General features: G+C 50.8%; 1 protein-coding gene across 1 annotated transcript in view; it reads left to right on the top strand.

The window, feature by feature from the left end:
- The first annotated feature begins 5,835 nt into the window (after positions 1 to 5,835).
- DNAAF5 (dynein axonemal assembly factor 5) overlaps positions 5,836 to 22,072 on the top strand; it is a 47,484-nt gene continuing 31,247 nt past the window's right edge. The window contains exons 1-6 of the mRNA XM_028498064.1: positions 5,836 to 6,454; positions 7,217 to 7,401; positions 14,710 to 14,834; positions 15,177 to 15,295; positions 19,030 to 19,262; positions 19,817 to 20,029. Of these exons, the coding sequence (XP_028353865.1) occupies positions 5,836 to 6,454; positions 7,217 to 7,401; positions 14,710 to 14,834; positions 15,177 to 15,295; positions 19,030 to 19,262; positions 19,817 to 20,029 (1,494 nt within the window). The remainder of the gene's footprint in view (positions 6,455 to 7,216; positions 7,402 to 14,709; positions 14,835 to 15,176; positions 15,296 to 19,029; positions 19,263 to 19,816; positions 20,030 to 22,072) is intronic.

The raw sequence follows: 22,072 nt of genomic DNA, 5'->3' as shown, positions 1-22,072 counted from the left end.
GTGCTTTTGAACTTTTTTCTTCCTTGTCAGTCCTGACAGGCGGGTTATCGATTTTATTAGCCCTTAAAAAGAATAAACCCTTGGTTTTAATAATCTCTGTTGTATGTATGTTCGTTTTACTGTTTCATTAATTTCTGTTCTAACCTTTATCATTCCCTTTCCTTTACTGCGTTCAGATTTGTCCGTATATTTTCCTGTTGGGGAAAAACAAATCAACTTTTTTTTTTTTTTTTTTACCCTAAACGGGCCACTGGAAGCAATTACAAAAGTATTTGTGGAACTAAAGAAAAACATCTGACATCAATTTGACTCTTGTCCCTTTGAAGGCACCCTGTTCTCTCTCTGGCAGACTCCTACAAACTCCTGTTTTTCTTTGGTATTCCTAAGTTTCACAACATGTCAATACGTGTGTCTCACTGGTGCTGTGTAGTTCCTTCAATCTGAAGGTCTTTCACTTTTAAACCCCACATTTGTTTATTTATTTTTGGCGGCGTTGGGTCTTCGTTTCTGTGCGAGGGCTTCCTCTAGTCGTGGCAAGTGGGGGCCACTCTTCATCGCGGTGCGCGGGCCTCTCAATATCGTGGCCTCTCGTTGCGGAGCACAGGCTCCAGACGCGCAGGCTCAGTAGTTGCGGCTCACGGGCCTAGTTGCTCCGCGGCATGTGGGATCTTCCCAGACCAGGGCTCGAACCCGTGTCCCCTGCATTAGCAGGCAGATTCTCAACCACTGCGCCACCAGGGAAGCCCTGAAGGTCTTTCACTTTTAACTCTGGCAAATTTGTCTCGGTTATCCCTTTGAATACCTTCTCTGCCCCATTTTGATTATCCCTTTTTCTAGGACGTCTACTAACCAGAAATTAGCATTTCTGCTTCTATCACCCACCTTTTACACAGCTTCTTTTATGTAGCTTCTTGTTCCTGTTTCATGTTGCTCAGATAAAGACTTTTCTCTCCTTGGTCCCCCTGTTCTGCTGCCCCTGTTTATTCTACTCAGTCTGGAAGAATGTCTGGGGACGGGACAAGAGGTCAGACCCCCTAAGCACTCATGTAGCACCACCACAGTCAGGACACTCAAGCACCGTCACTATACAAGGTTCCTTCTGCCACACCCGTGTAGTCGCACCCAGCCCCATCCCTAACCCCGGAGACCACTCATGTGTCCCCCATCTCTGTAATTATGTTACCTCATGCATGTTATGCACATGGAATCACACTATCGGTATCTTGTTATGATTGTCTTCTTTTACTCAGCATCATCCCCTAGAGATGCATCCAAGTTCTTGCATGTATCAATAGTTCCTTCCTCTTTATTTCTGAGTAGAACCGGGTTAATTTCCACGTGTGAAGATTGTCCGTTACTGATTTTTAGTTTGGTTCCATTTTTTGTCAAAGAACGTGCTCTCTGTGACTTCACTTCTTTTACATTTGCTGAGGTCTGTTTTATGGATACGGTCTATCCTGGCATGTCCCTGGGCACCTGTGAATAACGGGCATCCTGCTCTGTTGGGTGGAGGGTCTGTAAATGTCCACTTATCCCTTTGGTTGATGGTGTTCTGTGTCCTTGTGGAATGTCTAGTAGTTCCAGCAGTTGTGGAGAGTGGGTGCTGAGGTCCTCACCTGTAACTGGGGGTTGGTCTCTCTCCTTTCAGCTCTGCCAGTGTTTGCTTCATGTATCTTGAAGGTCTGTTGTTTGGGTCATAAACATTTGTGATTTCTACATATCTTCCTGGTGGATTGATCCTTTTATTCTTATACAATGGACCTCTTTTTCTGTAGAAATTTCCCTTGCTCTGAAGGGAAATTAGCTGATATTAGTCACTGTGCTTTTTATAAATGAATATTTACATGATATCTTTTTCCTTTTTCTTTCAACCTACCCACATCATTACGTTTGAAGTGAGTTTTAGCATACAGTAAATGACATATAGTTGGGTCGTGGTTTTTTATTCCCTCTGCAAATCTTTGTCTTCTAACTGGTGTGTTTGGCCCCTTTACATTTGAACTAACTATTGATAATTAGAGGTTAAGTTTGCCATTTTATTATTTGTGTTTGTTTCCTCGTGCCATATTGTGGGATACTTGAATATCCTTTAGAATTCCACTTTATAATGTATTGAGTATATCACTGTTTACTTTTCTTAGTGGCTGTTCTACACACTCCCGTGCACTTATGTAATTATCAGTTTACTGGTACCGATGTTTCACCACATCTACTGCAGTGCAGAAACCTCCCATTACCGTCCTCACTTTTCAAATATAATTATCGTAAATATTTCCCCCACATGCACAGAGCTCATCGGTATTTTAAATTTCTTAATATAAATTTATTTATTTATTTATTTTTGGCTGCATTGGGTCTTTGTTGCTGCGTGCTGGCTTTTCTCTAGGTGTGGAGAGCAGGGTCTACTCTTTGTTGTGGTGCGTGGGTTTCTCGCTGCGGTGGCTTCTCTTATTGCGGAGCACGGACTCTAGGTGCCTGGGCTTCAGTAGTTGTGGCACACAGGCTCTAGAGTGCAGGCTCAGTAGTTATGGCGCACAGGCTTAGTTGCTCTGTGGCACGTGGGATCTTCCCAGACCAGAGATTGAACCCTTGTCCCCTGCATTGGCAGGCAGATTCTTAACCACTGCACCACCAGGGAAGTCCCAGTATTATAGTTTTTGCTTCAACCATCATATATAAAAAATATGCCACTTCCTTACGGCCGCTGTGATTTCAGATGAGAAATCTGTCATTCACACTGGTGTTCCTCTCTAGGAAACACATCATTTCTCTTTGGCTGTTTTTACATTTTTTTCCTGTCTTTAGTCCTCAGAGATTTTTTTTTTTTTTTTCTTTTTAGAAGGCTTAGCCTACATAGGGGTTCCTTAGCTTCTTGTATCTATGGGTTTATGTCTTTCACCAAATTTGGGACGTTTTCAGCCATTATTTCTTCAAACACTTTTTCAGCCCACATTCTCCCTCCTCCTGTTCTGGGACTCTGGTGATAAAAATGATTGTCCTGCAGATCTGAGGCTCTGTGCACTTTTCTTTGTCAGCCTATTTTCTCTCTGTTGCTTAGACTGAGCAGATTCTATTGCTCTGCCTTTTGAGTTTCCTGATTCTTTCCTGTCATCTCCACTTTATTATCATGTCCATCCAGTGGTGAACAGTGATCACTGTGTCCGGTGATGGATACAATGTTATTTTGGTTATTGTATTTTCCAGTTCTGTAATTTTCATTTGGTTTTTTAACCACTTCTACTTCTTTGCTGAGATTTTCTAATTTTTCATTTGTTTCAAGAGAATTCATAAATATTTTTAAAAGCATTTTTATGACTGCTTTAAAATCCTCGTCAGATAATTCCAAGATTTATCTTGGTGTTCACGTCAGTTCACTTCTTTTCATGTTCAAATAATGGTTTTCCTTGGTTCTCGGTATGACCAGCTGTTTTTTACTGTATACTGGACATTTTGGTTATTGTGTTAGAAGAATCCTGATTTTATTTAAATCTTCTATTTCAGGGACTTCCCTGGCAGTCCAGTGGTTAAGACTTCGCCTTCCAATGCAAGGGGTGCAGGTTCTATCCCTGGCCAGGGATCTAGGATCCCACATGCCTCGCAGCCAAAACACCAAAACATAAAAAAAGAAAGAAAAAAAAAGAAGCAATATTGTAACAAATTCAATAAAAACTTTAAAAAATGGTCCACATCAACAAAAAAATTAATCTTCTATTTCAGCAGAAAGTCGTCCCATTTAGGTTTAGTGTGTAAATTCCAGCCTACTTTTATGGCCTGTGGTTCCAAAGATAGTTTTATTTTCCCAGCCCTTGCAATGCCCTTCCTGTCCGCTCCATTCTCCCGGTGCTTCCCCAGCTGTCACTCCATCCCTGCGGGTGCTGCCTGCAGTGTCAGAAGGCATGTGGCCAGGCTGCCTAGTGGTTCAACAAAGACCTCAAGAAATAGCGGAACAGAGAAGCTTACGACTCACAGGTCCTGGAGGAAGTACAGGCACAGTGCCCAGGAATCAGGACCCAGGGCGCACACCTGTATTAGGTGCACAGGGCTGTGCTTTGGGGTTCCTGGGCTAAGGCTGGATAGGTCACTTCAAACCAGAGGGAGCAGGGTTTTGGTGAGCTTCACAGGGGTTTAATCTATGGGGCCCACAGGGAAAGAGGTTATCACAAGGGTGTTGGGGGGGTCACATCAGGAACTTCGGTTTACTGGTGACTCTGCGGGCTGTCACCTAGGTCACGCACTCGAGGGAGGGCTCCTGTCAGTTCAAGGCCCAGCAGGCAGCGAGCCACACAGAACAGATGCCGAGGCAGTGACCCTGTACTCCGTGAGTGGCCTGTCGGCAGGTCTGGGTTGCAGCCCCCTCTAGCGCCTATTCCAGGAAACTGTAAGCAAGAAAGAGAAACCCCAGAGACCCATCCCATGGCTGTTCCTCCAGTGCTGGAGTCCCCAGTCAGCCCGCCTCCTTTCCAGCTCAGAGCCTTTCCCCATTGTCTGCTGAGCTAGCTGCAAGGTATTTAGTTGTACTTCGTGGGGAGTAGCCGGGAAAGTGAGTCTGCAGCACCTTCTGGAGCAGGAAGTCCACCACCCCATTTAAGTGTTTACTTGCTCATCTCAGCCAGAGCACGGCCTTCGCAACGGCCTCATGTGGTGACTGCCTGGCTCCCTGCTAACCTGTTCTGCAACAGCCAAAGTAGTTTTCTAAAGACACAAACCTTACGTGAAACTCTTCCACCTTAAATCCTCCCTTGCATCCCCCACTGGGACCCAGTGGAGCCACCCAGAGGATCCTGCTCCCCCTGGGCCTCTGGGCTCTAGCCACAGGGCATTTTTCTTCATTTCCTGGAATCGTGTCAGGCCCCCTCCCCATATTTGTTCCTGGGGCTGCCCAAACAAGTACCATAAACCTGGCAGCTTAAACAACACAAATTTATCTCCCCACTGTTCTGGAATCCAGAAGTCCAAGATCATGGTGTCAGAGGCTGCTTCCCCTGAGAGCCGTTGAGGGAGTGACTCTGTTCCAGGCCGCTCTCCTAAGCTTGCAGATGGCCATCCATGTTCATATCGTTCTTCCTGTGTGCTTGTCTGTCTCGTTTCCCCTTTCTATAAGGACACAGTCATACGGATTAGGGCCCATCCTCATGGCCCCTTCTTAATGAGTCTGAATAGCCCTATTGCTAAGTAAGGTCATGTTTTGAGGTCCTGGGGGGGGTCAGGACTCCACTACGTGAACTTAGGGGGGCACAACTGAGCAGTCCCACTCCCACCATAGGCTTTTGCCCATGCTGTCCTCTCCCTCTGCAACGCTTTCACCCCCCCTTCACCTAGTTAACTCTTACTTACCCCCTATATTACGCTGGAGCTGTCACCTCCTCCAGGAAGCCTTCCAGTCTACACCAAGTTCCTCGGCCTTCATCCCTCAGGACCACGGTAACTGCACGCTGATTAACGTGTCACCCACTAGACCAAGACCCGAGCTGGAGAGACCAGGTGCCCTCTCCACGTCACCGTATCCGACGGAACTGGTCCGACCCGGGCATGCAGGAGAGGTGAGGGTCACAGTAGCCACCTGAGGACACGAAAGGGCACGACCACCACGCCTCACTGAACACAAGTGCAGCGACCATCATATCGGGCTCCAGACCTGCCCAGGACCCCCGGCCTAGCTCGCGTCCCCTCAGCCCTCCGACTCCCCGCCCCGGCCCCGCCCCCCGGCCGTGTCCTGTCAGTGTTCCGAGCTGCCAATAAAGTTACTCTCGGAACCGACAGGAAAACGCGCCGTAATCCGCGCCGCGACAGTCGTAAAAGCGCCGGTCTCCCCTGGTGACTATCAACGCGGGGAAGATGGCGGCGCTGGTGGCGAAGGACCCCGCGGCGTCCCCGGACCCGGCGGAAGCCGCCGAGACGGCCGAGGCGGCGGAGCTAAGCCGCGTACTGAGCCGCATGCTGCCCGGTCTGGAGGCCGACAGCAAGCTGAGCCGGCGGCGCGCGCTGGAGGCGCTGCAGCGCGCCCTGGAGGTGGCGCGGCCTGAGGCGCCCGACGGCGACCCCACCGCCGCAGCCGCCGCCTTCCAGGGCCCGTGGGCGCGCCTGCTGCTGCCGCGCCTGCTGCGCTGCCTGGCCGACCCGGCCGAGGGCTGCCGCGCGCTGGCCGTGCACCTGTTGGACTTGGGCCTGCGGCGAGCCGCGCGACCCCGTGACGCCCTCCCGCGCCTGCTGCCCGCTCTCGCCGCGCGCCTGGTCGGCCCCGAGCCCGCGCGCCGCCCACCGCCCGAGGCCTGCGAGGAGCTGCGCCTGGCGCTAGTGCAGCTGCTCCACCTGGCCGTGCGCCTGAGCGGCGCTGCTCTCGCGCCCCACCTGGACGACGCGGTGCGCGTGCTGCGCTGCACGCTGCTTGACCCTTTCGCCGCCGTGCGCCGAGAGAGCTGCGAGTGCGCCGCGGGCCTGGCGCGCGCCACGCCAGGTGCACGCCCTTGTCTCCTCCCACGTCGCCCCCGCCCGGGTCCGCGCCCTGTTGCACCCGCAGCCAGGAGCGCAGTGCCTGCCCGCAGTGGATGCTCGCTGGTTGCCGAGTGAAGCATCTCCACGTCTCAGCACCGTCCCCTCTGTCCCCCACCCCCCAGTTCTGCGCGCGGGGTCTCTCCTCTGGTTCCCCGCACACTGGGCAGTAGTGGACCAGAGCCTGCCTTGACCTGAGGACCCGAGCGCTGAAAGAACTCGCCCGAAGTGTCACTGAAATAGCGACCTTACAGAAGGGTCTCAAGCAGCGGCACAACTGCTAAACCAGAGGGTTCGCTTGGCTGTCACGAAGAACCCCTGGTCGTGACTTCCTGTGAGGCCTTTAGGAAGTGGGGTGGCTTTGCCTGAGGCGGTGCTGATGCAGCTTTCTGCGCTCGTGCTGGGTGTCTGGCTGCAGGCTCATCCAGAGGTGGGGACGCGCAGTGTCTCCCCACTCAGCGCACTCTGGCGTGCCTGTCGCAGCCACCTGCAGCTTCAGGTTCTCCCCTCCCAGCTCTTGTATTCAGCTGAGATGGGTCCAGCCCCAGCCTTTTCCCTTTGGTCCTCCCAAGCCTCTGGGTCGGAGAGGTGTTGTTCGGGTCACACGCCCAACTGCGCCTCTCCTGGTGCTGGGGGTACAAAGCTTTGTGTGGCCAGCCCAAGGGAGCCGGGTCAGGGTTGACGCTTACAGGCTCCCCTGGTGACTGATGGTCTCCCCGTCCCACAGACCACTTCCACATGCAGTCGGAGTCCTTGATCGGCCCCCTGATGCAGTCCATCTCCCACCAGCACTGGAAGGTGCGGGTGGCCGTCATCGAGGCCACGGGCGTGGTGATCCAGTTTGGCAGCGGGAAGTCAGTGGACGACGTCCTTCCTCACTTTGCTCAGCGGCTCTTTGATGACGTCCCCCAGGTAACCAGAGTTTCTCCTCCAGGCAGTCCCTTTTCTCCACCAGAAGTGTGCCAGCGTGCTATTTGTCACTCCCTCGCTTTTGTCTTTTTTTAAAGACATATGTGACGTTAAATGTCCTTCCATCATTCGCGGTCACGGGTGTTCCTATTTCACGTCTTTGAGAAGCTGGGGGAGACCTGAGTTGTCTTAATATATGTGTTATTCTTAATTCTAAGGAATGGGGAAGAGGACTGCTTCCTTTTAGGAAGAGACTCTAAACTGAGTATTTCCACAGTTTGCAGAAGCATCTGTAACATCCTCCTCCATCAAGGTTATTTAATTGAAAAGCCGCAGAGGTTGGCGAATGAGGCCTGGGAGGAGGATGGAGCCAGTGTTGGTGTGTTGGGGTAATTCCTTCCATTGGCCTTGGGGCCTGAGGAGAGACAGACAGACCAGACAGGCAGGCAGGTGGAGGGGAGAGAACCGGCTCTTGTTGGCAGAAACCAGCTCAAGGGTGTGTCGTGGATCTGAGGCCGTGGGCAGCCAGCAGAGTGAAGGCCATGAGGGCAGGCTCTCTCCCAGAGCGAGGGTGGGGTGAAGGGCTCCGACCCCTTGGGGCGGGACGCGCAGTGGTTGCCGGTGGGGGACTTGCAGGGTGGTCGGCACGTGGCCCCTGTGGCCCTGACAGCAGAAGTTCCAGCCTCCTCGTGTCCTGTGCATCCATACGTTAAATATCATCTCACCCCTTCCCACGGAAGTCCTCCGCGTCCGAGGCTTGGGGCTGGTGTAAGGTACGCAGGGCCCCCCGGCTGGAGCTGGCCTCCCGCTCCAGGCCTGGGTCTGGCCCCAGGCTGCTCGCAGCAACCCACCCTGCCTCCAACCACAGCTTCTTGATTTGTTTCTTCTTTTTTTTTTATTGGCGTATAGTTGATTTACAACGTTGTGTTAATTTCTGTTGTGCAGCAAAGTGATTCAGTTAGACGTATATGTACGTTGTCTTTTAGACTCTTTCTATGATGGTTTATCACAGGATGTGATAATATAGTTCCCTGTGCTCTACAGTAGAACCTTGTTGTTTACCCATCCTATATATACTAGTTGGCATGTGCTAATCCCAAACTCCCAATTCTTCCCTCCCCCACCCTCCTCCCCCTTGGCAACCACAAGTGTGTTCTCTATGTCTGTGAGTCTATTTCTGTTTCATAGATAGGTTCATTTGTGTCATATTTTAGATTCCACATATAAGTGATATCATATGGTATTTGTCTTTCTGTGACTTACTTCACTTAGTATGACGATCTCTAGGTCCATCTATATTGCTGCAAGTGGCATTATTTCATTCTTTTTTACAGCTGAGTAATATTCCACTGTATATATATATACCATATCTTCTTTATCTATTCATCTGTCCATGGACATTTAGGTTGTTTCCATGTCTTGGCTCTAGTGAATAGTGCTGCTGTGAACATAGGGGTGCATGTATCTTTTCGAATTATGGCTTTCTCTGGATATATGCCCAGGAGTGGGATTGCTGGATCATATGTTAGCTATAGCTTTAGTTTTTTGAGGAACCTCCATACTGTTCTCCATAGTGGCTGCACCAACTTACATTCCCACCAGCAGTGTAGGAGGGTTCCCTTTTCTCCACACTCTCCAGCATTGGTTATTTGTAGACTTTTTAATGATGGCCATTCTGACCTGTGTGAGGTGATACCTCATTGTAGTTTTGATTTGCATTTCTCGAATAATTACCGATGTTGAGCATCTTTTCATGTGCCTGTTGACCATCTGTATGTCTTCTTTAGAGAAATGTCTATTTAGGTCTTCTGCCCATTTTTTGATTGGGTTGTTTGGTTTTTTGTTGTTGCGTTGTATGAGCTGTTTGTATATTTTGGGAATTAATCCCTCAGTCGCATCATTTGCAAATATTTTCTCCCAGTCCGTAGGTCATCTTTTCGTTTTGTTTATGGTTTCCATGGCTGTACAAAAGATTGTGAGTTTGATTAGGTCCCATTTGTTTATTTTTACTTTTATTTCTATTGCTTTGGAGACTGACCCTTGGTGTGATTTATGTCAGAGAATGTTTTGCTTATGTTCTTTTCTAGGAGTTTTATGGTGTCATGTCTTATGTTTAAGTTTTTAAGCCATTTTGAGTTTATTTTTGTGTATGGTGAGAGGGTGTGTTCTAACTTCATTGATTTACATGCACCTGTCCAACTGTCCCAACACCACTTGCTGAAGAGACCATCTTTTCCCCATTGTGTATTCTTGCCTCCTTTGTCAAAGATTAATTGTACATAGTTGTGTGGGTTTATTTCTGGGCTCTCTAGTCCATTGATCCATATGTTTTTGTGCCAATACCATGCTGTTTTTTTATTTTAATAAATTTATTTATTTTTGGCTGCGTTGGGTCTTCGTTGCTGCACACGGGCTTTCTCTAGTTGCGGCGAGCGAGGGCTACTGTTTGTTGCGGTGCACGGACTTCTCATTGCGTGGCTTCTTGTGGTGCATGGGCTTAGTTGCTCTGCAGCATGTGGGATCTTCCCAGACCAGGGCTCGAACCCGTGTCCCCTGCATTGGCAGGTGGATTCTTAACCACTGCACTACCAGGGAAGCCCCTACCATGCTCTTTTGATTACTGTAGCTTTATAGTATTGTCTGAAGTCTGGGAGGGTTATGCCTTCTGCTTTCTTCTTTTTCCTCATGTTTGCCTTGGCAATTCTGGATCTGATTCCATGTAAATTTTAGGATTATTTGTTCTCTCTATGAAAAATGTCATGGGTAATTTGATAGGTATCACATTAAATCTGTAGATTTCTTTATTTATGTTTTAGGTTTCAGCACATAAGTCTTTTACCTCCTTGGTCAGGTTTATGCCTAAGTATTTTAATTTTTTGGTTGCAATTTTTAAAAGTTTTTTTTTGTTTTAATTTCCTTATGATGTTTCATTGTTAGTGTAAAGAAATGCAACCAATTTCTGTATGTTAATCTTGTATCTGCTACTTTGCTGAATTTGTTCATCAGTTCTAGTAGTTTTTGTGTGGAGTCTTTATGGTTTTCTAAATATAGTATCATGTCATCTGCATATAGTGAGAATTTTACCTCTTCTCTTCCAACTTGGATACCTTTTATTCTTTTTTCTTATCTGATTGCTGTGGCTAAGACTTCCAATATATGTTGAATAGAAGTGGTGAGAGTGGGCATCCCTATCTTGTTCCAGATTTTAGGAGGAAGACTTTCAGCTTTTCACGGTTGAGTATTGTGTTGGCTGTGGGTTTGTCACAAATAGCTTTTATTATGTTGAAATATGTTATTTCTATTCCCACTTTGGTAAGAGTTTTTATCGTGAATGGATGTTGAATTTTATCAAATGCTTTTTCTGCATCTGTTGAGATGAGCATGTGGTTTTTGTCTTTTGTTGATGTGGTGTTTCATATTGATTAATTGGCGTATGTTGAACCATCCTTGTGACCCTGGGATGAGTCCAACTTGGTCGTGGTGTATGATCTTTTTTATGTGTTCTTGGATTGGGTTTGCTGATGTTTGGTTGAGAATTTTTGCATCTATATTCATCAAAGATATTGGCCTATAATTTTCTTTTATGGTGGTGTCTTTCTCTGTTTTTGGTATCAGGGTGATGGTGGCTTCACAGAATGTCTTTGGGAGTGTTCCCTCCTTTTCAGTCTTTTGGAAGAGTTTGAGGAGGATAGGTGTACGTTCTTTGTATACTTGGTAGAATTCCTCAGTGAAGCCATCCAGTCCTGGATTTTTGTTTGCAGGGAGTTTTTGTTTTGTTTTTGTTTGTTTGTTTTTTGCCACACCATGCAGCTTGTGGGATCTTAGTTCCCCAAGAAGGGATTGAACCTGGGCCCTGGCAGTGAAAGCTCCAAGTCCTAACCACTGGACTGCCAGGGAATTCCCTGCAGGGAGCTTTTTTTTTTTAAATTAAATATTTATTTATTTATTTATGGCTGTGTTGGGTCTTCGTTTCTGTGCAAGGGCTTTCTCTAGTTGTGGAAAGCGGGGGCCACTCTTCATCGTGGTGCGCGGGCCTCTCACTATTGCGGCCTCTCGTTGCGGAGCACAGGCTCCAGTCGTGCAGGCTCAGTAATTGTGGCTCACGGGCCCAGTTGCTCCACAGCATGTGGGATCTTCCCAGACCAGGGCTCGAACCCGTGTCCCCTGCATTGGCAGGCAGATTCTCAACCACTGCGCCACTAGGGAAACCCAGGGAGCTTTTTTATTACAGATTCTACTTAACTTCTAGTAATTGGTCTGTTTAAGTTTTCTGTTTCTTCTTGTTTCAGTTTTGGTGAACTGTATGTTTCTAGAAACTTGTCCATTTCTTCTAGGTTGTCAAATTTGTTGACATATAATTGTTCATAGTATTCTCTTATGGTCTTTTGTATTTCTGCAGTATTGGTTGTTATTTTTCCTTTTTCATTTCTTATTTTATTTATTTGGGACCTCTCTCTTTTCTTCTTGGTGAGCCTAGCCAGAAGTTTGATTATTTCCTTTTATATTATGCTTGTGTTCTCTTCTTTTTGGGTTTTGTGAATCTGTTGTATGTTTTTGATTTGCGGTTACTCTGTTTTTCAAGTACGTTAACCCATAATTATATCTAATTGCTTTAGACTGATAGTCATTATGGGCTCAAACACATTCTAAAAGAAAAAAAAAATCTACATTTTCTTACTCTTCTCCCCCGCATTTTATGATTTTGATGTCCTCTTTTACATCTTCACAGTTATCCTTTTGTCATTCATTGTGGTTATTGTTGCTGTCACAAAAATTTTTTTCATTTTTTTAACCTGTATATTGGTTTATTTGAGTGACTTTTCTCTTTCCTATAGCTTCTCGCTTCTTTTCTATCTAGAGAAGACTTTTCTATAGTTTTTTTAGGCTAGGTTTAGTATTCTTCTAGTTTTTGCTTGTCTGAGAAATTCTTTTTCTCTCCTTCTATTCTAAATGATAATCTTGCTGGGTAGAGTATCCTAGGTTGCAGATTTTTCAGGACTTTGAGTATATCTTGCCACTCCTTTCTGGCCTGCAACATTTCTGTAGAGAAATCAGCTGATCGTCTTATGGGGGCTCCCTTATAATTAACTCTTTATTTTGATTTGTTTCATTTTTTAAAACAGCTTTATCAAGGCATAATTTACATACCATACAGTTCCCTCACTTAAAGTGTTCAATGTTTTTGATATATTACATCATTAATTTTAAAAATTTTCGTAAAACGTTTATAACAAAATTTGCCATTTTAGCCATTTCTAAGCGCACGGTTCAGTGGCATTAAGTACATTCACAGTGTTGTGCCACCATCACCACCATCCAAAACTTTTTATCATCGCAAACAGAAACTCTGTGACCATTAAGCAATTACTCCCCGTCCCCCCCACCCCCCTGATGACCTCTAATCTTTCTGTCTCTCTGGATTTGACAAGTCTAGCTGTTTCATGTAAGCGGAATCAGGATGGGTCTATTGTGACTGGCCTCTCTCACTCAGCATCATGTCGGTGAGGTCCACCCGTCTGTGGCAGGTGTCAGTGCTTTGCTCCTTTTAAGGCTGAGTAACATCCACCGTGTGGACAGACCACATTGTGTTCCTCCATTCATCCATCCACGGACTCTTGGGTTGTTTCCACCTTTTAGCTGTTGTGACTAGAGATGCTGAGGACGATGGTGTGCAGGGATCCGTTTGAGTCCTCCTTCACTTCTTTCGGGTGAACACTCAGGAGTGGAAGTGCTGTGTCCGTCCTACAGTAACACATGTGTAGCTTGCTGAAGTCACCAAAGTGTTTTCCACGTGGCTGCACTGCTTAGCATTCCTACCAGCAGTGTACAAGGGATCCAGTTCCTCTGCATCCGTGCGTCGGTATCTCCCTGTGGTTTTGCCTTGCATTTTCCTGAAGGTTAGTGGTCAGTGATGCTGAGCACCTTTCTCTGTGCCGGTCTCAGTTCCTTTATACAGTGAAACGTTGAACTTGCACGGGTCAGGACAGTTTTGCTAGTGTGTGTGCAGACAGCCAGAATGGCTCCAGGTGTCTGTTCTATTACACAGGAAGATTAGAGGCTCTGATCACTTACCCAGGAAGTGATGAGAGGCCTGTCCCTCCCTCCTTTCTCATCAGGGGACCCAGAGGGATGGCCTCGCTTTTCCCTCGGGAGCCTGGTCACTTGAGGTCTGCAGGACATGTCCAAGGAGGTGGGAAGGGGTGGTGTCCCGGTGCAGCAGGGCTGTCACAGCTTCCTCCAGGCCCAGAAAGGCCCCGCCCCCCTGAGCGCACCATCCAGGTGAGAGCACCCAGCTCGGGTTAAGTCACCGCCCATAAACAGGCGCATGCCCTCCGTCGCCCCGGGGTCGCCCTGACCTTCTGACCTTCGGGGGCTTCCCTCCGCACATAGCTCGTCTCTGATGGTAGACGGTTCATCTAGAAGGCGGAGTTCTGTGTGCTCTGTGTACTTGGGGCGAAACACTGACCCTGTCGCTGAGGCTCCGAGGATGTGACCGTATAGGTGTTTGCCCGGGAGCCTGCCTGGGAGCAGCCCCACCTGCCCCGCTGCTGGCGCCCCGCAGGCGATCAGCTCAGGCCCTTGGGCACCTGTGCGCACCTGCCCTGGGTCAGAACCCTGGTGGAATGGGAAAGGGAGAGGTCTGGTTGGCCCCCAGCCCCTCACCGGTGCTCGGGAATGACGGGGGCCACGGGGAGGGGGTAGATGGAAGGGGAGGGGAGGGGCGGATGAAAGAATGAACCTTGCCTCCCAGGTGAGTTCCAGTGACGTAGAGGAGAACCTGAAGCCGAGGCAAGGAGGCTGTTCCTCGTCCAGTGCTGGCTACTTCGGGAGCCCTCGTGGGTGGGATCCTGCCCGACTAAACTGGAACGGGCATCGGAGCCCTTGGGTCCAATCAGAACATGATAGAAACAGAGGCCTGTTGCCGCTCCCCGGGTCACGTGCGACATGAAGCTCACCTCTTCCCTGCGGTGGGGGACGTGGGTAGAGACACGCAAGTCACCTTCTTGGACGTAGGCGGCCAGCGCCCAGCCCAGCCAGGAGGTCCCCGCGCAGGAGGCCGCAAACATGCCACGGGGCTGAGGCGGGGCCGCGGGACCTGCTGTGGCCAGTGGAGGGTCCGGCCTGAGCCCGGAGGACAGGGGTCGAAGCAGCGAGACCTAGGGTCCTAGCGTTTCGTTCCCGGCCCGAGATGTGATGGCAGAGCTGCCAGAGCACCTGAGCCGGCTCTGGGGCCCCTCTGTGACCGCACGGGGTCCCGGGGCTGCCGCGGGCCTACGCACGTGAGGGCCGCTCAGCACCTTCTGCTTGCAGGTGCGCCAGGCGGTGACGCGCGTGGTCGGGGGCTGGCTGCTGAGCCTGCGGGACCGCTACTCGTTCTTCCACAGGCTCATCCCGCTGCTGCTGAGCGCCTTCGACGACGAGATCCCCGAGATCGCGTAAGTGGCCACGTGGCGATGGGCCGAGGTGCCGGGTGCCCGGGCAAGCACATCCCGCCCCAGGCCCGCCGCGCCGCGTGCCTCCCTCCTGCCCTGCCTCACCAGGTGCTGGCTTTTCCTAAGTTGTTGTTTACAGCGGTGGTGGTTTCCTGTGGTCCAGAGTCTTGCAGGCCACCGTGTCCCCGCATCCTGCGTGCTGGGAGGCCATGGGGCTTCGACAGTACAGTTTTGCATCTTTAGCGCTTTGCTTGGGTTAGTGATAGAGGCACAGCAGACTCGCTGGTGAGCTCCCTCGGGCAGAGACGAGGGCGCCCCCCGACCTGGGTCTGTGTTGTGCGGCAGGTGCGGGGCGGCCGGCCTCTGGGAGCAGGTGGGGCTGCGCTGGCAGATGGAGAACGAGGAGGAGCTCCAGGACAAGCTGGACTTCGCTGGCCCGCCCCCCGCACACCACCCCTCGCCAGGTGAGCGCGGCCAGCCCAGGCCAGCGGTGGGGCGTGGCGAGTCCCTGAGGTAGAGCCGGACGGCGGGAAGGGCCTCCCTCGCGGTCCTGGGCAGGCCTCCCTGGGTGCGTGAGGGTGCAGCCAGCCGAGGGGCGTGAGCCCGATGGGGAAATGTTGGAAACGGGTGGTGCTTTGTCATCTCCCAAAGCTTTTTTGTGGGCTTCACCTGAAGAAGCAAACACACAGGTAGCGGTGAGATGCAGTCCTTGTGTTTCGGGTGATGCTGCCCTCAGAACAGAGCCTCCCGTTGCTGGACCTCCCGTCCTGCCCCTCGTCGTGGTTCTCTGCCAGACTGAGCACCCGCGGCTGCGTGTGTGCGCGCGGGCACGCCGTGCTTTCCCTTAGCTCTAGAGTCGGATCGGGCTGCGTTTCCAAGGAAGCCCCCTGCCCGCCGGGCTGCGGCCCTCCTCCTTGCCCCTCAACCCCACACGTGTCTAGTTTCTTCTGCTCTGGAAACACTTCCTGTCTGGGAACGAAGTCCCTTCCGCTGAACTTGATCGGACGCCTGTATCACTGCAGTCTGTCTGCAGGTGTCTTCTCACAGTGGAGCAATGGTGGAGTGCCGCTGGCAGGGACAGAGCCTGGTAAACATGCACGAGGTCAGACGGGCAGCACCATGGGAGGGCCCGGGCCCGGGGCCCGCAGGCCCCTCCAGCCCTGGTCAGGTGAGGTCAGGCTCGGCCGGCCGCCCTGGAGGGGACGCCTTGCGTGCAGGGCAGCGTGAAGACAACTGCCACGCCTCGTGTGAACTCGTCACTGTGAGACCCAGAGGCGGCTCCTCCCCCATACCTGGGAGGCCCGTGCTTTTTTTTTTTTTGGTCCACATGTTTATTTATGCAGCTTCACCTCCCACGCCGCACAACTGCTATAAGGGGAAATCACGCATGCTTTGGAAAAGGTGCAAAAATTAGTTGCCAGCAGGGTTTTTTCTGATTTAGTAAAGTTTGAGAATGCGCCATCTTTTAAATTATCGTGTCTGCCGTATCAAGTACAGGAAAAGAGGCTTCAGAGCCATCTTCAGAGTGAGGCGCGCATCTCTGGAAATGCCTCTCAGGCCGTGTACCCACCTGTCAGTGGACCACTCCCCAGACGGTCCTAACCTGTCCCCTCATCCCACAAACTTTCCACAAGGGACATGTCATCAGGAAGAAAAGGGCGGGGCTTCCCTGGTGGCACAGTGGTTGAGAGTCCACCTGCCAATGCAGGGGACACGGGTTCTTGCCCCAGTCTGGGAAGATCCCACATGCCGCGGAGCAGATAGGCCCGTGAGCCATGGCCGCTGAGCCTGTGTGTCCAGAGCCTGTGCTCTCCGAAAAAAAAAAAAAAAAAAAGTAAACGGCATTTATTGTTTTGCTTTTTGTTTTTTACAAAATTATAACAAGTTCACTTAAACAGCCAACAGAATCCGAAACATTTAGAACTAATTCTCTCATATACCATAAAAAGAGAAAACAGGAACAAAATTTCAAAGTGAGGCCTCATGGTACAAGCTGTTCTTTTTACTAAAACACGCTTTAAACTTTGACATGTCACGGTCTCATTTCTATCTCTAGAGTTGTTTTGAGTCTTTACGGTCAAAATCTTATAATCAAAATCCTCGAAGGCTTTTTTATAGAAATTGAGAAACTTATCCTGAAATTCACAAGGAAACGTAAAGGACCTAGCACAGCCAAAACTTTGAAGACAAAGACCCAGGTTGAAAGATGAGTACTTCTGGTTTCAAGACATAAAAACACAGTTATCAAGATGGTGAGGTTATGAACATAAAAACAGACCGACATGGACTTCCCTGGTGGTGCAGTGGTTAAGAATCTGCCTGCCAATGCAGGGGACACGGGTTCGATCCCTGGTCCAGGAAGATCCCACATGCAGCGGAGCAGCTAAGCCCGTGTGCCACAACTACTGAGCCTGCGCTCTGGAGCCCGCGAGCCACAGCTGCTGAGCCCATGTGCCACAACTACTGAATCCCACGCTCCTAGAGCCCGTGCTCCACAACGAGAGAAGCCCGTGCACCGCAACGAAGAGTAGCCCCCACTTGCCACAACTAGAGAAAGCCTGCACGCAGCAACCAAGACCCAATACGGCCAAAGATAAACTTAAAAAATCAGACCGACAGACCAGTGAAACAGAGCAGAGTCCAGAAACAGACAGAGGCGTGTGGACTCTGAATTTTGGCAAGTTGAAAAGACGTCTCAGCAATGGTGCTGGAATCACTGGACGTGCAAAAAAAGTGGGCTTAGATCCCAACCTCCTGATAAACGAAAATTAACCCCAAATGCCACGTGGATCTAAGGGTATGACCTAAATAACACTCCACAAAAGAATGATTGATAAATTGCTTTTCATCAAAATGAAAACTTCTGCTCTTTGAAAGACATTAAGAGAATGAAACGACAAGGCACAGACTGAGATGTTTGCAAATTGTTTACCTAAAGATTTGTGTCCAGAGCACAGAGAGAACTCTCAAAACTGAATACCAAGAACACAATCCAGTTTTTTTAGTGGCAAAAAAAATTGAAAAGACACTTCACTGAAGACACACAGACATCAAACAAGCCCGGAGACAGTGCTCCAGGTCATTGCTCATGAGGAGAATGCAATTAAAGCCACAAGGAGATTCCCCCCACCCCCTGCCTGGAGGCTTGACCTAAGACTGCCCATGCCAGGTGTGGTGCAGACGCGGAGGAGCGTCAGGTCTCGTGCACGGCTGGGGAGGGCAGACAGCAGTGCAGCAGCATTGGAAAACCGCTCGGCCATTTCTTAAACCGTTAAGTGCCCGCCTCCCATGTGCTTAGCCGTGGTGCTCCAGGGTGCCCCCCCCCCAGAGAAGTCTCGTCGGCGACGGCCCACGGCGGAACAGCTCAGACGTCCGCGGCAGGTGGACAGACAGACTGTGGTCTGTCCGTGTGCTGGAACACCGCTCAGCCGTGAGCAGGGGCCGGCGCCCCCCACCACTTGATGGGCCTCAGAGTGGAGGAAGCCAGGCAGAGAGGAGCGTGTGCTGCGCAGCTGCACTCACAGAAAATCTAGAAATCGTGGCTCCCCTTAGTGACAGGAAGCTGACCAGGGCTGCCTGGGGGGAGGGGAGGGCGGGGAGCGTCGGGAGCGTCGTCAGGAGCACAGGGGCCTTCTGGGTGACAGGCGTGTGTTATCTTGATGGCCGTGATGGTTCACAGTTGTATCCATTTGTCATTTGTCATTTGTCAAAGCTTACAGGGTTGTGCCCTTTGAGCATGTAGTTTATTGTGTGTCATACCTCAGGATCGCTGTAAAAACTTAAAGTAAATTATGGCACTTTGTGGCTTCATTTCTGTCTTCAGAGTTGCTTTGAGTTTTGGGGGGTTTTTTGTTTTTTTTAACATCTTGATTGGAGTATGATTGCTTTACAACGTTGTGTTAGTTCCTGCCGTATAACAGAGCGAATCAGTTATACGTATACATATATGTCTATATCCCCTCCCTCTTGCGTCTCCCTCCCACCCTCCCTATCCCACCCCTCTAGGTGGTCACAAAGCACCGAGCTGATCTCCCTGTGCTGTGCGGCTGCTTCCCACGCTTTGAGTTTTTTAAGACCTCAAAATAAAACCTGTAGGTGTGCCTTAAATGGGGAATGTGTAGTAAGTGACTTTGCATACGAATCATTGAGATCTTGTGTGTGAATTTCACGGGTTCCCGTCCATCTTTATGACCCACAGGGAGCCGCCCGGGGCTGGGCTGCCGGGAGCTGGTCTTCAGAAACCTCTCCAAGATCCTTCCCGCCATCTGTCACGACATCACCGACTGGGTGGTGGGGACAAGGGTGAAGTCGGCACAGCTGCTGGCGGTACTGCTGCTTCACGCGGAAGCCCACATCACGCAGCACCTGGAGCCCGTCCTGCGCACTCTGCTCCGCGCCTGCGCCGACGAGGAGGAGGCCGTGGTCCGCAGTGTGAGTGGCATTCCGCTGTCCTTAGGGGCTTCGTGCACCCTTCCTAGTTCTGCAGTCTGTGAACTTGGACAGATATCAGCAGTCATGCCGTCGCCCCTGTGTGAAGGTGTAGATGTTTCTGTGGTCCCCGGGCTCTCCCCGGCTTTCTGCATCCAGCCTGCGTGCCCATAAAAAATGGCGTTTAAAGGTTCTCTTTAAGCATGTGCCGGTGAGCGGCCCCGTGTCTGAAGGTAGACACATCCTCCACCAGCAGGCCACTGCAGGGGTCACCGCTTGGACAGACGTGCAGAGCCGCCCCCATGAGTCCAGCTCAGGCAGCCGGGCCTCAGAGAGGACGCTCGGACAGCCCTCCCCCCGCCAAACGGCATGAACTCCTTCCGCTGGCAGTTCTGAGCTCATGAGGGGACTCGCCAATTTTCGTGGGCATTTGAGCACATGTTAGGAAGAGACGGGCCTGCAGGGCTGTTTCTGGCAGGTGAAAGTGGGCACAGCAGACGCAGAGCAGCGAGGGGCTGAGGGGGCGGCAGCCTCAGGCCTCCTCCGTCTGCCCTCAGTGCACGAGATCCGCAGAGCTGATCGGGACCTTCGTCAGCCCGGAGGTGTTTCTGAAGTTGCTCTTGTCGGCGCTGAGGAAGTCTCCCTCCCCCTCCGGCCTCCTGGTCCTTGCCTCCGTCATTCGAGGCTGCCCAAGGGAGGCCCTCCGGCCACACGTGAAGGTCATCGCCGTGGAGCTGGCCCACGCTCACATCTGCCAAGGGTCTGAAAACGTAAGCGTGCGCGGGAGAGGGTGGGGCTGGGGGGATCGTAGAGTCCACCATCTCCATGGTGACTCGGTCCCCTGTGGGAACATCCACACGTAGCAATTGTCAGTCCCACAGGCGTCTCGGGGACATCTGACTGACGTGGTAGCTGGGGTGCGGCACTGATGTTCTCCTGTTTGGACCCACATGCTTCCTGGCCCGTTCTTCTCCATCCACCATGGTGGCCGTTTAAAGTAAAGTGAAACAAAGTGCAAAGGCAGTTCCTCAGTCACACTGGCTGCATTTCGAGCGCCCAGTAGCCCTGTGTGGCCAGTGGCTGCAGCACGGGATGGTGTAGGATAGAGCACGTCCATCGTCGAGGACAGTTCTGTTCTAAGGATGGCACTGCTGTGGGTGGTCTTGGATGGAGACCCCCCTACCCCCACCCCCACCCCCACCCCAGAGAACCTGTGAGTCCACACGCCCCGTCTATTGGTCCATGTCGGACATGGTGTCTCCATGGTGAGCTTATTCTTACCCCCTTCACTTGGCTTCCAGCAGGCAACCTGATTTGGCAACCATTATTGGGAGCTGTGCTTGGTGGTTACAGATTTGTTTTGTCTTAAATTGAGCAGTAAATCCATTACATCTGAAGCTGAAACAATGTAGGTAGTTAGGCTTAGTCATTTGGAATAATTTACAATTGTTTGCTGTTGAAGGAAAAATAATAACCTTGCTTTCGTGTGGCTGTGATGGGCTTAAACCCTGAGTCTTTGCATTGGACAGTGACCCTCCCATCTCTCTGTAGAGCAAGGGTTTGCCTCGCCAGGCTTCTGACCCAGGCACTGCAGGCCCCCTGGGCCATGGGAAGCTGGCCCTGCACAGCTGACACTTGACAGTGGCTGCCATGGCCACAGAGCTGGACCACGGGTACCCAGCTACCGCTCAGCCGCCGGGAGATGCACTTCCACACCTGCATCTGGCCTTGACTCTGACATGCGTTCCCAGTCGTGTGGGAACCATCTTAATAAGCCTGTAAGGCAGCTTCTGAAACACAGATGGGGGGGATGGAGCAGAGGTCTTAGAGGGGGGACGTTCGTGGGCTTTTTCACCTGCTCCTGGTGTTTTCAACCGTATTTCAACTTTTCCCAAAACCCATTTTTAAGATAAACTATGATTATCTAAAAATGCGGAAAAAAGTTCCACATTTTTACTCAGCTGGTTCCATCGAGGATTTTCATTCCAGAAGCATTTCTGTTCTAGAAGGTGCAGCTTGAAAGTTTGTGTAGGTGTTTCAGTATGCGTGTTGCCAGCTGTACAGCAAAGGAAACGTCTTTTCACACCTGAGTGTTGTTACAGGAAACCTTGGTCCCCTGATCCATCTAGTTCAGAGCACACGCTTGGTCCTCTTCCTCCAGTCCTTCCAGGAAAGATTTACTCCGTCCTGCAAACACAGGGGCCCCTTCCTGACACTTCCATCCACGCACGTGTCTCTAGACACGTTCCAGCCTTTGGCCAAGGGACCAGCGGTGTGAACCCCAGGCGTGCGACCCACTCCCGTCCTTGCGCGCCTGTGGCCAGGATGCACGGCCTCTGCACAGGGAGGCGTCATCCTAGTGTTCCTACAGTCGTTCTCCGGGGCTGTGAGGACAGGCCTCACATGCTTCAAGACCAAAGTAAGTGTAAAAGCCCCGGGTTGAGCCAGCAGGGCCCCAGAGACGTTCTCGTCTGCCGGGGCCTGGGCTCAGCTGACAGGACCTGAGCCTCTGCTTTGAAATCTGGCTGTTTATCGACAGGGGACCGAGATGCAGAAACGGTTGATTAAACAGAAGTAACTCGTTTCCTCCTGTTTACTCAGGAATCGGGTGTGGGGTCTGGGATGGGAGTGCCTGGCGCTTTCTCCGGTGAAGTTGTGGCATCTCCCTCTGTGTCAGTTCCCTCTGTGTCTTGTTTTCTTTTTCTGGGTGTGTGTGTGTGTGTGTGTGTGTGTGTGTGTGTGTGTGTGTGTGTGTGTGTGTGTGTGTGTGTAGGTAGGGAGGTAGATGTTGAAGTGTGTAGGTAGGTAGGTAG

Source organism: Physeter macrocephalus, chromosome 14, assembly GCF_002837175.3.
Source record: "Physeter macrocephalus isolate SW-GA chromosome 14, ASM283717v5, whole genome shotgun sequence".
In the NCBI taxonomy this organism is placed as follows: domain Eukaryota; kingdom Metazoa; phylum Chordata; class Mammalia; order Artiodactyla; family Physeteridae; genus Physeter; species Physeter macrocephalus.
This window is presented reverse-complemented; position numbering and strand designations above follow the sequence as displayed.